The 16,653-nt window shown below is 44.0% G+C and overlaps 1 protein-coding gene across 5 annotated transcripts in view; it reads left to right on the top strand.

Moving 5' to 3' along the window:
* hdac4 (histone deacetylase 4) overlaps positions 1 to 16,653 on the top strand; it is a 165,824-nt gene that overhangs the window by 71,026 nt on the left and 78,145 nt on the right. Inside the window, exon 1 of one of the 5 annotated variants that reach the window (XM_046839347.1) lies at positions 15,005 to 15,182. The exons of the other annotated variants lie outside the window; for them this stretch is intronic. Coding sequence (XP_046695303.1) covers positions 15,179 to 15,182 — 4 coding nt within the window. The 5' untranslated portion in view covers positions 15,005 to 15,178. Of the gene's footprint in view, positions 1 to 15,004; positions 15,183 to 16,653 lie in introns of those variants that run through there. 5 annotated transcript variants of the gene reach the window in all.

Here is a 16,653-nt window from a genome sequence, read left to right as displayed (position 1 = left end):
ACACACACACACACACACACACACACACACACACACACACACACACACACACACACACACACAAGGCAGCGAGAGGTTGAGGGTTAAAGCAGCTGTTTTCATTATTTTGCACTGGTAGTAGTATTACAAATACAAATAAAGTGGAAAATGGAAATGCATTTTATATCATTTTTTATTTAAATTTTTTATTATTATTATTATTATAATTTTTTTTTTACTGTTTTGGAAATTTAACCCCAAACCACCATTATTAAAACCTTTTAACATTTTTTTTTATTAAGGAGTTCTTATGCTTCGTAGTGCATTTGACTGCACGCTCGCTTCCAATGGGTTTAATCCAAACCTAAAAAAATTGTTCCAAATAATACTTTTAATAATAATAACAATAATGATAATCATAAGAAAAATAACCATCGATTATATAATACCATTTTATAATAATAATAAAAATTCGATGCAAGTAAAATAAATGGGTCCTAAAAGGCTCTTTAAAAATAATAGCCGTGTTATTATTGAATCTTCGTGAAACCCGCTTTATACCTTTGCCCACATCTTGTTATTCTGTTTGCCGGTGTTCCGCCTTTTATTACCGTTCAAACTCGGACCCTTCTGAGAACAGCGTCATATTGACGTGAAGGTCGAGACCCCGGCCACCCGGCCAGAATATCTGCATGCGAATTTAGACGACTGGGCATTTTCAATATCGTGATGTAACCCTGCTCGTCTGTGGTCAGGCCAATTGGCTGGGGCCAGCTCTCATTTGCATTCGTCTCTCGGCTCATTTGCATGAGTGCTGCTCGATTGATTGTTGACGACGTCCGTGTTTTTTTTTTTTTGTGCTCGCCTCCGATTGGCTCGAGGCCTGTCTTGTTTTTTTTTCCTGTTCTCGGCAGCGTAGAGGAGCGCAGAGTCAGCGTTGCTTCCTGGTATGAGAGGAAACGAAAATGAAGTGGATATAAAGACGGGCGCTTGTTAAACGCCCACGTGGAGCTGCTGGAAAGACGGCCCACTCCGCATCAGCATGGCAGTAATGTACCTGTTGCCTGATAAACGCTTCTTACCAGTTCCCTAATAACAGGTTAACATGGGTGTAAAAGATTAGTTGAAATAGCTTTGTGTGTGTGTGTGTGTGTGTGTGTGTGATGCTTGTGGAGTGTTTGCCCTTTGAAGAGGAGGCTCTGACACCCCTGATGAAGGCGATGAAGACAGATTCGCCTGCATGTTAACTAGGCTGAGTGCGAGCCCGGTTTATTCATTCAGAAGCACGCTATTCAAACTGCCAATGCCGCAGAGTCGTGCGCTTACACCACGGGCCCGGGTGCGTGGGTGGCTGCAGTACACCAGTTACATCTCAATCTAACACTCCCTCTGTTTCAGTGTCTGCCAAGACATGAGTCTCTTAAAGGTTTTCCTGCCTACACACACACACACACACACACACACACACACACGCCTCGTGGCAATAAGCCTGAGGAAGGCATTTGGTTATTTCAGAGGTTCATCAATGACCTGTAAAGGCAGCGCTCATCTTTAACTGCCTACTGCATTTAGCTAACGTGAATTATTCCTGTTTTTAATTGTCACTATAATAATCATCCACGTGGTGGTGGCGCAGAGCTGCAGCGTATACACCTGCCTTCGTTTTGAACATCGCGTTCCACATGGTGTTCCACAGACCCCATGTTTACCCCACTCTTCTGGGAAGACCCAAAGGTATTAAGTAGGGTTGAGGCTACAGCTCTACTGAAGGAAAATCATGATCTTACACTCGCCTACAAACAATACCCCAGAATGACAATGTGAAAGAAGTTTGTTTGAAATTTTTGCTAATTTATTACAAATAAAAACGTGAAATCACATGTACACCAGTATTCAGTCTTTCTCAACACTTTGAAGAAGCCCCTTTGGCATCAATTACAGCCTAAGTCTTTTTTAGCAGTTTCTCCCTTCCTTCTATGCAGAACCTCTCAAGCTCCATCAGGTTGGATGGGGAGCGTCGGTGCATTTTCAGATCTCTGGCTGGACCACTAAAGGACATTCACAGAGTCCAGAGGTCCAGGTTTTCATCAAGGACATTGCTGCACTCATCTTTCTCTCGATCCTGACTAGTCTCCCAGTTCCTGCTGCTGAAAAACATCCCCACTGCATGATGCTGCCACCACCATGCTTCTGAGGTCTGATAGTCTTTCAGGTGCCGTTTGGCAAACTTTAGGCAGCCTGTCATGAGGCTTATAGTGGGGAGTGGCTTCCATCTGGCCACTCTACCTGATTGGTGGAGTGCTGCAGAGATGATTGTTCTTCTGGATGGTTCTCCTTTCTCCACATAGAAATGCTGAAGATCTTTTAAAGTGACTATCAAGTTCTTGGTCACCTTCCTGACTAAGGCCCTGCTCTGCCAATCGCTCAGTTTGGCTGGACGGCTCTAGGAAGAGTTCTGGTTCTTTCCCAACTTCTCTTGTTAACAGATGATGGAGGCCACAGTGATCATTGGGACTTTCAATGCTGCAGAAATGTTTCTGCTCCCTTCCCCAGATCTGTGCCCCGATACAATCGTGTCTCAGAGGTCTACAGATAATTCCTTAGACTTCATGGCCTGGTGCTCTCACATGCACTGTTACCTGTGGGACCTTCTTTAGACAGGTGTGTGTCTTTTCAAATCATGTCCAATCAACAGGATGCACCTGAGTTCAGCTTTGAGTGTCACTGCAAATGCTGTGAATACTGTACTTATTAAACTCATCGGGCGGCACCGTGGTGTAAAAATGAATTCCTAAAATGTTGGTCAAAGGTGATGACATCCAGAGCTCCTGCTGTATGTCGAATCTGACAGCAAATGTGTTCGTTCACGTGTCGTTTTTCGTTGTGGGTTTATTCAGTAATTCTTAATTAATGAGACGAGCAATCGAATTATGCAGGTTTCGTTTATTTCACTCGGCGAAAACGCAGGCTTCCGGAACCCTCTCCATGCGTCGTCTCTTCTCCTTTCATCTCTCCTCATCACTCATTATGTCTCAGAGCAGTACTCATGCCGGTCCTCGCCTCTGGACATGCACAAACACGTGTCCGTCTTTCATGCACGGACTGTTCCCAGGAACAATCTGTATGGAGTGGTTGTTTCTTTTCTTTTTTTTTTCCTTTCCAAATAAAGCAAACAGCGCCCTAATCACTTCCAGCCAACTTTGGTCGTGAAAGGCCGTGTGTTTGCCTATGAACTTATGGACTTGCCATACAATAATGAATATTGTCCGCCTCGAGAAAGAGCGCCGGATGAGTTCGCTGGAGGGTGTAGAACCGCTCTTAAGGGAGAAACATAAAGCAGATTGATTTGGAAGCAGTACTCGGAGCTCCCGGTGGGGAAAAAAACAACCAGTTTTGACAGGCAGAGAAACGACTTGGGTCTCACTTTACACGCTCTCACCGAGGGGTTTTGCTTGTGCGAGGTCTTGACCCGCGCTAATTTTATGCACGTCTCTTAGAGGAAAATATACGCTTATTGAACCGTTATGACAGGCTCGTGCGTTGACCTCGGGTGTACAGGAAATTCGGAAGGGATCCCTTTTCCGGGTAGTCACACGGAAGCTGCTATTGTTAATGAGTTGGGAATTAGGCTTGGGCTTGTTGCTGGATTTATGGTTGAAAAATTCAGTTGTTGTGAACACTGATGGTAAAACGTGTGTGTGTGTGTGTGTGTGTGTGTGTGTGTGTGTGTGTGTGGAGAGCCATGCTGTGTTTCTGGGCAGTACTTCATGTTTAGTGCTAGGTGGCATGCTGGTCTCTGTCTTACTGAGAGACACTGAGAGCTGTCAAGGGTCACCTTGCATACTCAATAGGGGATGCAGTGGGTGTGTTGAGGATGTAACAGTCAGGCACTATGCCCTTGTTTCACTTCTGCCATGCAACTGCCCGATCTCTCTCTCTCTCTTTCTCTCTCTCTCTCTGGATAGACTGTAATTCCTGGACATTGGCCAACACAGTGCAGCAGCTCGTGCCTCCCAGCCAAAGCAGCGCGGTTCATCTCTTTTATCCCGACACCGTATTTAAAATAAAGCGCAGCTTTTATCGCTCACATAAAAAAAAATATTTTTTCATAGGCGCCTGTTTAGAAGAAGCCGTGCAGCAGTCCACAGCGGGAGAACACTTCATTAAAAGCGCTATTTAATATCAGTGAAAATTCAAGTGAAGTAAAGTTCAACACAATCGAGATGACTTTGGATGGTTCATCATGCTGAGGGCTGTTCAGTTTCCCCTCCACGATTACAAACAGCGTTCACCTCGGAGTAGGTCGTTTTGTTTTGAAGAGCGAATATCAAACGTTTTGTCGTTTTTCTCCGCCAGCCCTTTCAGTCGGCGGAAGTTGTACACGGTTTACACGGGACGGAGTGGACAAATCTCCACAAGCACACTCGAACATCTAGTGGAACGTCTTTCCAGAAGAGTGGAGGTTATTGTATTGCATTAATATATAATGTGACTTTTGTCTTTGTAACCGGAGCCGCTATCAGCTCAGCTGTAACACAAAACGAATCCTGTGCACTGATTTGAGAATTGATGGGCCCTGTGATTTTATATATTACCATTTGTTGCCTTTTATTTATTTATTAATTTTTTTGGGTAATGAGAAGTCACCCGAATACTGTACATGTGTTTTTGGGAGACGGTTGCTGGCTGCCACTGAAGCCAGTCCTCACAGATGGTCTCTGAGCATCCTGTATTGGCCACTGAAAGTGGCGCCCTGTCCGCCGCCTTGGCACCCGCGCTCAGCCTGGTGCTGCCAAGTGGTGAAGGCAGGAGCTGTGAGACAGCTGCCTCGGTTCTTTTGGACCAGAACATGTCTCTTTCTCTCTTTTTTTTTTTTTTTTTTCCCCCTCCTCTCCTGCTCTCTACACACACCCCCCCACACACAGCTCTCTCTCTATCTGTCTGACTTTATCTCTGTTTCATCTCTGACTCACTCACATGCACATATATACAGGAAATAAGTCCAAACGTGAACCCTTGACCTCAAGTCATCTTCGGAACATTTGGAGTCGTTTCAGAGACTTGTGTTGCATGACCTTTCAAACTAATTAGCATGCGTAGTACGAAGGGAAAGTTTCTCCATAACACCAGCACAGAGGTGTTCGTGCCAAGAGAAACGAACGTCCCCTTTTATGTAGCTGCTCATCACAGTGGGACACAAAATGTGACACATTTTGCACTTTTGTACCCTGTGTTACACACACAATATGTAGGCCAGTAAGGAGAAACTTTGGTGTGTTAAAAAATGTTTTTTTTTTTTTTTTTTTTAGATATTTGATGATTTTGTTATTATTGGTCATTCTTTAAGCGCTTGTTAATGAAATGTAAAATGAAATGACGAAGTGTCATGTTTTTGATGCCAGCGTTGAGGGGGGGTTCCTTTTTAAAGGACCAGATTTGGGCTTGTCAATGCGATGTGACCACTGTCCGTGTCCCCGTGATCTTTCTTTACATGCTAATCTCGAGATCTGCACGATCTGCTTCGGCGCGTGTTTAACTCCTCGTAACAGCGAAAGATGACTGTATTAGATCACTGTCAGGTATCAGTTACTGCACAGAAGTCTGATATCATAATCCCCCCCACCCCCACACCAAACGACACGATCGCGTGGACGCAACCCCTCGAGTATGTGACCGAGCCATAATTTGATTAACTGGGTGATTGATTAATTAATTGATCAGTCGCTCGATTTGTAGCAGCCATATTGCCTCGGTGTGGCGGCTTTCTGGTAGCGCTGCCAATCCGATTTAGCCGTGAAAGCTCTGAGGCCAGCGATGCATAATGCACTCCAATTGCATTTTATTACATGATTGAGTCTAATCACTGAAGACAGGCCTGCGATTTCTGCCGTAATGGTGCTGAGAGGCAGCCGGGCACAAGCCCCAGTCCTGCATGATCGATACGAAGCCGTGCCGTTTCAGTGCCGCGCTGTGTTACCACGCTCACACACACACTCCGCTCTCTGTGTGTGTGTGTGTGTGTGTGTGTGTGTGTGTGTGTGTGTGTGTGTGTGTGTGGTTTCAGGGCTGTCATTCCATCCGAGATATGGCTTAGACTCTATGGATATCTGAACCATGTGTGTGTAGTGAGCGGTATTGTTGTAATGTGATGTGTGTGTGTGTTTGTGTAACAGGTTTATTACCTGGTGATGCTTCATTAAATCCGGGCATCGGATCCGACGCCGTGTCTGATCTCAGTGCGAGAAATATCATTATCAAGAGCAGAAAGTTTGCCACTTCGAGTCAGAGGTGAAACCTGTATGCACACTACAATATGCTTTGACGTTATAAAAGTCAGAAATGGATTTTGAACAGGATACAGGATTTTTATCAACGTCCAATTTCATCTTTAGTCCCCAAGCTCAAGATTTTGGAGCGTGCTTGTGGAAATGTGTGCTTATCCATCCACAAAGGTTTGATTAACACCAGGTATTTTATGATGAGGAGCCCTGGGGTGCAGTCAGCTTTCCAATTCAGAGGTCAGACCTGTATAGCAGCACTCTTAAGATCTTCCACACAAAACCATGTAGAGCATATGTTTATGAAGCTCAGGGGTATTTGTCATGCTGGAACAGGTTTGGGTCTCCTAGTTCAAGTAAAAGGTTATTAGTAGCTCATCCAAAGACATTCGATAAAATTGTGGGCCTCGAACTTTGGCTGGGAAAAGTCAGGCGTCCCAATACTTTTGCTCATATTGCTTCGATTCTGTAGTTGTAGTTTTGTGAACGGAGATGCATATCATTTAGCTAGTCTCAGTTTTTAAAGATGGTCAAATCTGTAACTGAACCCAGATTGATGAGAGGAAGAGCAAAAAACAGCTACTCTTTTTTTTTTTTTTTTGGTGTATGTTTTCCCCCCTCTTGCTTTTCTACAAACCTCACACGTCACTTTCGTCCATAATGTGGCTTTCAATCACAGGACACACCCAGCCCATGTGACCTACTGCAGAGTGATGGTCTGGTTTTGTTTATGATTTTCTTTTGTCTATTTTATTCTCTTTATTTCTTTTCTTTTTAACGATTCAAATCATTCCTCTGTGAGTCAGTCTTGCTTTTTGTCTTCCAGCTGGGCGCCGAGCGTTTTAATCTACTTCGGCTACTTTGCCGAGGCTCGCTGGGCGCAATTCCTCCTCTCCTTTTTATAGCCTGCTGAAATTTGAATGTGAGTAAGCCTCTTCTGCTTGGAGGAGGGTTAAAGGAAAAGGCCATGACCCCTTTTATCTTCGTCACACTCTCCGGAGTGGGAGAGGCTTCGAACATTGCTCCTTATTTCTGAACTTTATTTCCTGCTAGCGGTGAAACGAGTCCGCACTAAGAATAGACGGATCATTTTTGTTGGCCGTCACTCAGCGAAATCAAAGGGTGTTAAAGGTCAAAACGCTGGACACGCGAAGCTTTCGAGAAAGCGTGTTCTTTTTCTTAAAAAGAAAGCCATCCAGATCCATCCGTGTCCTCCTCACATGCATTATTGATGCGGCCTACAGGGACGCAAGCTAATATGACCGCTCTGTGGTGTTTCAGTGGGCGGAGCTAGCGTTCAGTAGGTCAGAGCAGGGATGGCTGTGCCACACTCCACTGAATGCACAATCCACCGGTCTAATGGACCGGAGCCACAATGTGCTGAGAGAGAAGCTGAGGAAGAGTGTGATGGATTTAGTAACATGAGCTGACTGGCATAAATACATTACAGTAAGCACATGCAGGATTGCAACAAAGGTAGCATACAGGTTTGACGCTGTTGAGCTTGAGTTGGAGGAACACATCGTTATTCATCATCTCTCCGTAACTCGTAATGTTTATTAGACGTTTGTGGACACCAGACTATTAGATTTGCATGTGCTTTTTTTTTTTGGACCATCCCGTTCCACATTTAGTCTCTGTTTATAATAACCTCCACTCTTCTGGGTAGATGTTCCACTAGATCAGGGAGATTTGTGCTCATTCAGCTTGCAAGAGTGAGGAGACCTTCGGGTGCACTCCGCGTTTCACTTCATCCCAAAGGTCTTTAATAGGGTTGAGGTCAGAGCTCTAAAGCAGACCACTCAAGAGCTTTCACTGCAAACCATGTAAAGCATCTTCATGTGCACAGGCGTATTCCCACGCTGGAAAAGCATCCAAAGTCATCCTATACACCAGTTTAGGGAAGAACCTCATACGGCTGGAAAAGCCAGGCGCCGTCCCAATACTTTTGAAAATAGTGCAGATTAGTCGTGTTTTTCGTTCTTTGCAGCCGACTACTAATTTGAGACGTTTGACATAAAAATACTTCATAAAAAAAAAAAAAATCCAACTGTGATTTTCTTCACACATCATCTCTATTTGTTCGCCTGCATGTGCAAATGAAGTGTGAATTTCGGAGTTATATTTTTATCTGCTGTGAATTTGAATTAATTTGTTTATTTATTTATTTTTTTGATTGTGCAGTCTGTTGTTAAATAATATGCTAAGCAATGGCTCATTAGTAACCGGAAAAAAAAACACCACCACAGATTTGGGTTTATTCATTGTTTCAGGGTCATGTTTTTACTGAGTTCCTGTAGTGAGCCTTTAACACAGTTGTATTTATAGGCATTCGTTTTAAAAGCCTGCGGTTTAAGACGCTGCATGCAAATACTTCGCATTCATGTGATCGCCATTCGTTTTCACCGGGGAGTAACCAAAAAAAAAAACAACAACAACCGTGCTCTAGGATAGTGAGCAGTGAGAAGTTTGGTTCATGCAAATGACATGCGGTATCCATGTAACCGTTCGCGCCGATGTTGCACTGTGGACGTTTATTCCGTCTGCCTGCATGCCACATTTATGCGTTTCTTTTTTCTTTTTTTTTTTTATCTATTGTACTTTGCAGCTATTTGTGAGTGGAGCATATGTGTTTTTCTTTTTAGATTCATACTTTTTTTTTTTTTTTTTATATACATTTCTTGACACTGCATGCTGCACTTGATCGACAGAGGAATAACAATGCGTCAGGATTCAAAAACGGAAATTTGCAGTTGAAAACATGGAAATCAGCAAGCAGTGAAATTTCATTGCAGACAGAGTTAAAAAAAAAAGAGGGAGAGCACTCTGGTAACATGACGCATTCTTTTGTGGAGGGCTTGTGCCATTACTGGGAATCATCCTCACTAGCAAATGGTAGGATATATGATTGTGCAACTAGTAGCTTTAAAAGACATCATTGACCATTGGAGGCTGCGACATACCGTGTCTGAGAAAGTTGTTGTTGAGCGCGGTCATTTTAGCCGACTTTGGAGCTCTACCCTGCAGTTTATCTCAGGTGCTGCTCAAAACTTTGTTTGATTCTTCGAGAAGCGAATGGAAAAGGGAAATAGTCACGCCACAGTGAACAATTGTTTTCATATTGTACATCCTTCTATATACATTACGTACAGCTTTATTTTCAGCGTCAGTGCAGCACAGTTTAGGCAAAAAAAATCTAGTTTTATTTAGTTTGCGGGCAACCAGGGTGTGTAGCTCCTCTGTGCATTTGGTGCGTACGAGAAAATTTAAGAACATTATAATGGCAGCAAAAATACCAATCCAGAAGGAGGCGGTTGTGAAATCCAGCGTATGTATTACAGAGCGTGGTGCAGCCCAGACACGAGGCGTGAGAAGTTCCTGATCAAGGGAACCTGACCGGGTACAATAATAAAGCGGAAGCCGATAATGCATTGTGAGTAACCGTGATATCACAACAACCCCCGAGCGTATGAGCGCCCCGTGCGGTTTCGGACCGAAGCGCACTCTCATGACGCATCTGGTGTGAATAGAGATTATTTCGGAGAAAAGTCCGGAGTATTTGTTTAAGCCTCATATCTCTGAAACATTCCACAGTAACAGCAGCCTGGTGGAGGACGAGGTAGCCGAGTGTTTGGGGTGATACAATTAGACAGCCCTGTTAAAGGAGCAGTCTTATTTAATGGAGAAAAGCTGCTTTTGAATGTCGTTTTTCTTTCCTCCACAAATGTGATAATTGCGGCTCCTGGGGGGGTGTCGAGTCTGGAGCTCGGCCCAAATCCCCGAAGTCGGTTCGAAAGCTGAAATCGTTCGCTTACTCGCCTCATGATTCTCCCCATGCATTCGATCAGAGATCTCTTCATTCTTTCTTTCATTCTTTTATATTGTATGCAGCTGAATGATTTCACATTGAAGAATTCTTCAGGTCAGACAGGGACTTTATTCCACACCCAGATTTCCACCAGCGCTCAACAGGCCGTAGAGGAAAAACACTCCATCACGTCCAGAATGAAAAGCCCACTACATCCGTCCGAGGCGCACAACTGCAGCAGCCGCTCTCATATTCAGGAAGACAGAACTCGAGAGCTCGAGAGACGACAGAAATCCATCAAAAGCAATAATTAATAATGAACGACACGGCAGTTCTCACGTCGGCGTTCAGCCGTGTCCCGAGGGAGAACGTTTCTGAAGGTAGCAGCATATCTATCATTCCGTTTCTTCATTCTGCTGGGATGTCATCTTTCATTTCTCCGGGCACCGACTCTCCCTTTCCTTGACTCGAAGTGTAGATCGTCGTCCATTTCCTTCTTTTCTTTTTTTTTTTTTTATTTTATTTTAGCTTTGAATAGCTTTTCATAAATTCTCCTGTTACAGGTATACTCCAGTGCCCGTGGCAAGTTTGCATGGGGGAAAAAAAAAAGGGAACATTTTTTTTTTCCCCTTCAAGTCGTCATCACAGGAGAGTTTTATAAAACGGGAGTTCCGATTACACCATCGCATTTACATGCGCATCTCTTTGCACGGCGCTAGAGGGAAAATGCTGGCCGGCTACAGAAAACTCCTGTTCTGATGGACTGAAATTTTGACAATCAGAGTGTGTGTGTGTGTGTGTGTGTGTGTGTGTGTGTGTGTGTGTGTGTGTGTGTGCGCGCTGGCGCGTTTTTACGCATGCAAGAGCGTTATCGGGGCGATCTCTGGGTGTGTGCGTGCACAAGGATGTTATCAGCAGCATAGCTGTGTGTGTAGCGTCAGTAGAAACGTTGTTTTTTTTTTTTTAAACTGTCAGTTGTAGGCCATGCAGCTGGCTTCAGTGTGTATAAAAAAAACAAAACAAAGCTGCCTGAAAGTTCAGCACGGTTGAAGAGCAGAGAAGCTTCTGTGTTTAGCTGCTGACCTGTTGTGCATTGCTGGTAATATTTGAAGTTAAGTTGGATTAAAAGTGCTCTGATGTGCCTGTTTGAGGTCAGAACCGGACACGGCGTTGTGTATTTCGCATGTCCACCTTTACTTTAGTGTCCTGCTCAGCATGGAGGATAAATCACTGCCCAAAACTCCTGCTATTAAATTAACAGGGATGAGATTTGAATGATTTCAGAGACTTACGGACAAAAAGGATTTCCAGCCATACGCGCTTCTTCCACACAATTCTACACGGTGCCTTCGGCTGTGGTAGCATGAACATGTTCCCTTCACTCGACCTAGGAGGCCCCAACCTGTTCCAGCGTGACTATACCTCTTTGCACAACGCCAGCTCCATTAACAAATGCTTTCCATTGGCTTTAGTGGAAGATCTTGAGCTTAAAACCTATTGAACACCTGTGGGATGAATTGGCTTTACTGAAAGCCTTGCCCACTCCAAAAATCTAGTGGAACATCTTCCCAGAGGAGTGGAGATTATGATTATAGGAGTAAATGTGGAAAAGCACATAACCAAACTAATGGTGGGGTGTCTGCTCGAAGATGTGTTTGTCTGCGATTATAAAGCTAGTGCTCACATTTCATAGGTTGCTACATAAAATCAAATGCGCTTCTTTTACTCTGCCTGGCAACCTGGGGAAACCCTTCACAAGCTGATTGACATTTTCAACTAAATATAGGCTGCAAACTGCCGGCTTTCCTCAAGTGAAGTAGAGCAGCTTCAGAACGTCACTGTGTGGGAGATTTAAAAAGAAAAAAAAAATAAATTAAAAAAAAAAAATAAATAAATAATATATATATATATATATATATATATATATATATATATATATATATATATATATATATATATATACATACACACACAAGCATCATGTAGTAACTATGAGACCTGTAGATGATTGGTTGAAACTTTTCAGATCCAGATGACTTCGCCACGAAGCCACGTGAAAATCGCGTGTGACATTAAACACACAGGTTAACGTTCACTCTCAAATGAGACAGGAGTCATTTGGTCAGAAAATAAATAAATGTGTAGGAAGTTTGAACAAAAGTTTGTGGACACCTGACTACATAGATTAGCGTATGTGCTTTTCAACATCCCATTCCACATGTAGGTCCCCATTTGCAGTTAGAATAAGCTCCGCTCTTCTGGAAGGATGTTTCACTAGATTTTGGAGTGTAGGTGTGCTCATGCAGACACAAGGGTGTGAGTAAAGTCAGGTACTGATGTGGGTGAGGCGAGGAGGCCTGGGGTGCAGTCAGCGTTCACGTTCACGTTTCTCCAACTTTGTGGTAACATTTTGGGGAAGAACCACATACTGTATGGCTGAGGAATTCGGGTGTCCCAATACTTTTGTGTGTAGTGAAGTGTTTTGTTTTTTTGTTTTTTGCTCTTTAGTCGACATTTGTCCGTTAATTAGATGTAAATTCTAACAAGGCTCTTATGACTGGTAGCTGTGATTCCTGCACTGTGAATGTTTTAGGACAGTTTGTGTATCCATATTGTACAGACGCCAGTGCTGTCCAGAGAAAAGTGTCCGGGTGTTGCGGATCATCTCTGCGTGAAAGCGATCCGTGCGATATTTATTTCAACGTACTATCGCCTCTCTCCCTGCTCCCGCGTAGCCAAACACACTGGCTATTGATTATCTGTGCTGGAGTAAATGTGCCATCGATCTGCCGCCCGGGTTACTGCTGCCTCCAGCGCCGTGTCCCTACTTTCTTTCCTTTTGTCCTCCCTCAGTGCCACTCCCAGGAGACGGGACCCAAGCCATTTAGCTTTACTTCTTTCCCCCTTACGGCTTTACTCCCTTCTCCGTATACAGCAGCTGTTTCTGTTTTTTTAAGCGCATAAGGATGAACGCAGAGCACGTGGACACTCGTATCGCTTCTCGGGTTCCCAGCGGTTCTGCTGGCGTCATCCATCTTTAGTCTAATCACCTCATTTCTAATGCTGTTAAAATGTCTTCCCCAACCCCAACTCATTTCATCATGCACATTATTCACAGCGACAGCCTTAATCACTGTTTTCCTTCCTATTCTGATATAATTTCGAGTCTTTCTCTCTCTCTCTCTCTCTCTCTCTCTCTCTCTCTCTCTCTCTCTCTCTCTCTCTCTCTCTCTCTCTCTCTCTCTCTCTCTGTCTTATTGTCCCAGTCCACAGAACAGTACATTTGAAAGCACCTCAGGCAGCCCATAAATTAATGGAAGAAGTTTGAGGTGATGTCAGAGCAGAATTTGTTAACTTTTTTAATGGTAGAACGAGGGTCTGTGGGCTTGATGCGATGGCATGAGCAGCAGCATGTCGGGCTTGAGATGGCAGGAATGGAACCTTGTGGGTTTCCGTGTTGCACTGTGAGGAGCACGTGGGTTTTAGGAAAAAACACTAGGTTGCTGTGGCATGATCTTAGTGGTGTGCCTTTGGATGGCATGTCAGAACATTGGTTTTTTTTTATTTTATTTAACCTTTATTTTTACAGGCAAGTCATTAAGAACAGGTTCTTATTTACAATGGCGGCCTGACAAGTGGAATAACCACTTAGGGAAAGGGAAGTAGGGCTAAAATAAATACAAAACATTAAAAAATACATACAAAATTAACAATTACATAAATACATTATGTATTTATGGAGCAGAACATTGTTAGAGTCAGGTGAAAAGGAGCAGAACATTTGTAGAGTCAGGTGGAAAGGAGCAGAACATTGCTCACTAAAAGCAAGGATCAGGATAATGAAAGAAAATTTTGTGATGTTTAAGGTAGCAAGAGCAGATCTTCATGGTGCTTAGGTTGGTGGGAGCAGAACATTGGTACTCTCAGGTGGAAATTAGCGGAACATTAGTACTCAGGTGGAAAGGAGCAGAACATTAGTACTCTTAGGTGGAAAGGAGCAGAACATTGGTAGAGTCAGATCGAAAAGAGCAGAATATTGGTAGAGTCAGGTGGAAAGGAGCAGAACATTGGTACTCTCAGGTGGAAAGGAGCAGAACATTTGTAGAGTCAGGTCGAAAGTAGCAAAACATTAGTACTTTCAGTTCAAAAGGAGCAGAACATTAGTAGTCAGGTTGAAAAGAGCAGAACATTGGTAGAATCAGGTGGAAAGGAGCAGAACATTGGTAGTGTCAGGTGGAAAGGAGCAGAACATTGGTAGTGTCAGGTGGAAAGGAGCAGAACATTGGTAGTGTCAGGTGGAAAGGAGCAGAACATTGGTAGAGTCAGGTGGAAAGGAGCAGAACTAAAAGCACTTTAAAAGCAAGGCTCAGGATAACAAGAGCGAAATTTTGTGATGTTTAGGGTAGCAAGAGCAGATCTTCGTGGTGCTCAGGTTGGTGGGAGAAGAACTCAGCAGCAGAATGTTTCTGGCTGGCAGGCAGATGAAATTGAAGGCCTTGGGGGGTGCAGGAAAAATAAAAGCCTGTGAAACTCACTCCTACAATCAATCTATGGATCAGTCTGTATGATTATGTAAGATGATGTGAATGGTGTTTTAAGATGCCAGTCATAATTTGGGTTGTTATGGTTCTTTAAACATTGAGTTTTAAGCCCAAGACATGATGACATGACCGTTTCACTGCCTTTTGTAAATCTTTTGTAATGCGTCTCCTATTTTTGGGTGCTTCTCAAGAGGCCCTACTGCAGCGTGTACACCCATTAGTAATGAGAGAGAGAGAGGCGGTTGGACCTTCTGTGAATTTGGCGTGCGTTCCAGGAAACCAACAGCGGCACGCATAAACACTCGCCATGCTTGCAACGGCTCTCTGATGTCACCAGCTGAGCGAGCGAGGGAGAGCAAGCGAGAGAGAGAGAGAGTGTGGGAGGAGGAGACGGAGGCAGCTAGAGACAGTGCCTGAGGGAGAGCAGAGCGTGTTCATTGAGAGACAGCGAGGAGAAGAAACACGCGAGAGAGTTATTCGTCTTTTCCGCGGACCGCGCGTTCGAGCGTCCCGGCCGTGTGACTGTTCTCGCTCGTAAAACAGCCGCTTCTTCACTCGGATCTGAGGAACTAATGGGTAAGAGCTTCGGTGCATCGTCGTTTCGGATAGCGCGCGTGTTTTTTCCCTCTATGAATGAGCGAGTGGGTGGACACGCCGTGCTGCGCGTTTATTGAACGGTGCTGATGTACGGGAAGAGCCGTGTGTTTCACGAACCCGGCTGCATACACTGGAGACTTTACACTCTGTCCTTTTACAAGAGCGGCGTAACGCGTTTAGAGGTGTGTGTGTGTGTGTGTGTGTGTGTGTGTGTGTGTGTGTGTGAGTGAGAGGGAGGAAGAGAAGTATGCGGGCTGTGCACCGCAGTGTGTGCAATGTTGTCGAGATGTTCTGCTTGATTGGTTCAGTCATGCGGGAGCTCCATCCTTCATTCACTGAGAGAAAGAGACAGGAGGGAAACGAGGCAATACATTAATATAAAACAAAAGGACAGAAACGTTATTAGAAACTGTGCCTGCGTGTAGATTAGAGACCGGCTGCGTCCAGGACATGCCAGAAAACGAGCGAGACTTCATTTTTTTCTTTTTTTTTTACGACGAGTTAGAGTTTCCTCCCTGCGCGCGCCAGTGTTTACAGTCTGCACGTTATTTCGGGTCTGTTTAGCGCACGAGACGTAGGGAACGCACCGTTACAGAAATACAATCGATGACGATCGAGCGCTTTTCTATCACATACCGAAGCGTTTCATTCCTCTCGTACTACAGCAGTCAGCTGTCCATCCTGTTTATCTGGTGCTTCATGCTATTTATCGCTTCGTCACGTGTCTTCAAAACAGTCTCCAGTTCTCGCTTATGTTGTTGTAGCTGTAAACGGCCATACAGCCGGCTTTACTTTTTTCAACAAATATAAAGATGGAAGTTACTTATAAAACAATCTGTTCATCCGGAGCATTCTCCGAACACATCCTTCAGAAATACAAGATTACGCCACTTAGGAAACTATAGTCGGAGCCGACCAATCAGATTTGAGAATGCGACAGGGCGCAAAAACTAATGATTTTCAAAGCACTTTTACAACATCCTGCATGGACTATACAATTGATTAGCTTATTAAATTATACATTCATGATAGAACATGTTGGCCAACATTTTATTAGTTAATTAGATGAGCGTTAATTAGCCGTTAATCAGCATTAATTTAGTTTTTAGTGCGTCCTTTCAAAGGAATTTCGAAGCAAAATTTTGGGCAAAACTTGGACAAAAAAGGAGGAAATGGTTAAAAAATTGTGAGCGTGGGTCTTTAAAATACTTAATGATGCTGGTATTAGAGCCTGCAAACACACACACACACACAAACACACACACACAAACACACACACACTCTCTCGTTCTCTCTTCCAACAGCCTGCAGTGTCCTACCTCAGTGGCATTCACATCTCACTGCACATTGATCACTCTCTCTCTCTCTCTCTCTCTCTCTCTCTCTCTCCACGCCTCTCTGTTTTCATGTTTTGCCTAGCAGCAGCAGCAGCAGTTACGTTCGCCGCCCC

The sequence above is a fragment of the Silurus meridionalis genome, chromosome 3 (genome assembly GCF_014805685.1).
Source record: "Silurus meridionalis isolate SWU-2019-XX chromosome 3, ASM1480568v1, whole genome shotgun sequence".
NCBI lineage: Eukaryota > Metazoa > Chordata > Actinopteri > Siluriformes > Siluridae > Silurus > Silurus meridionalis.
Note: the sequence above shows the minus strand (reverse complement) of the source record. Positions and strands in the feature narration are given on the sequence as shown.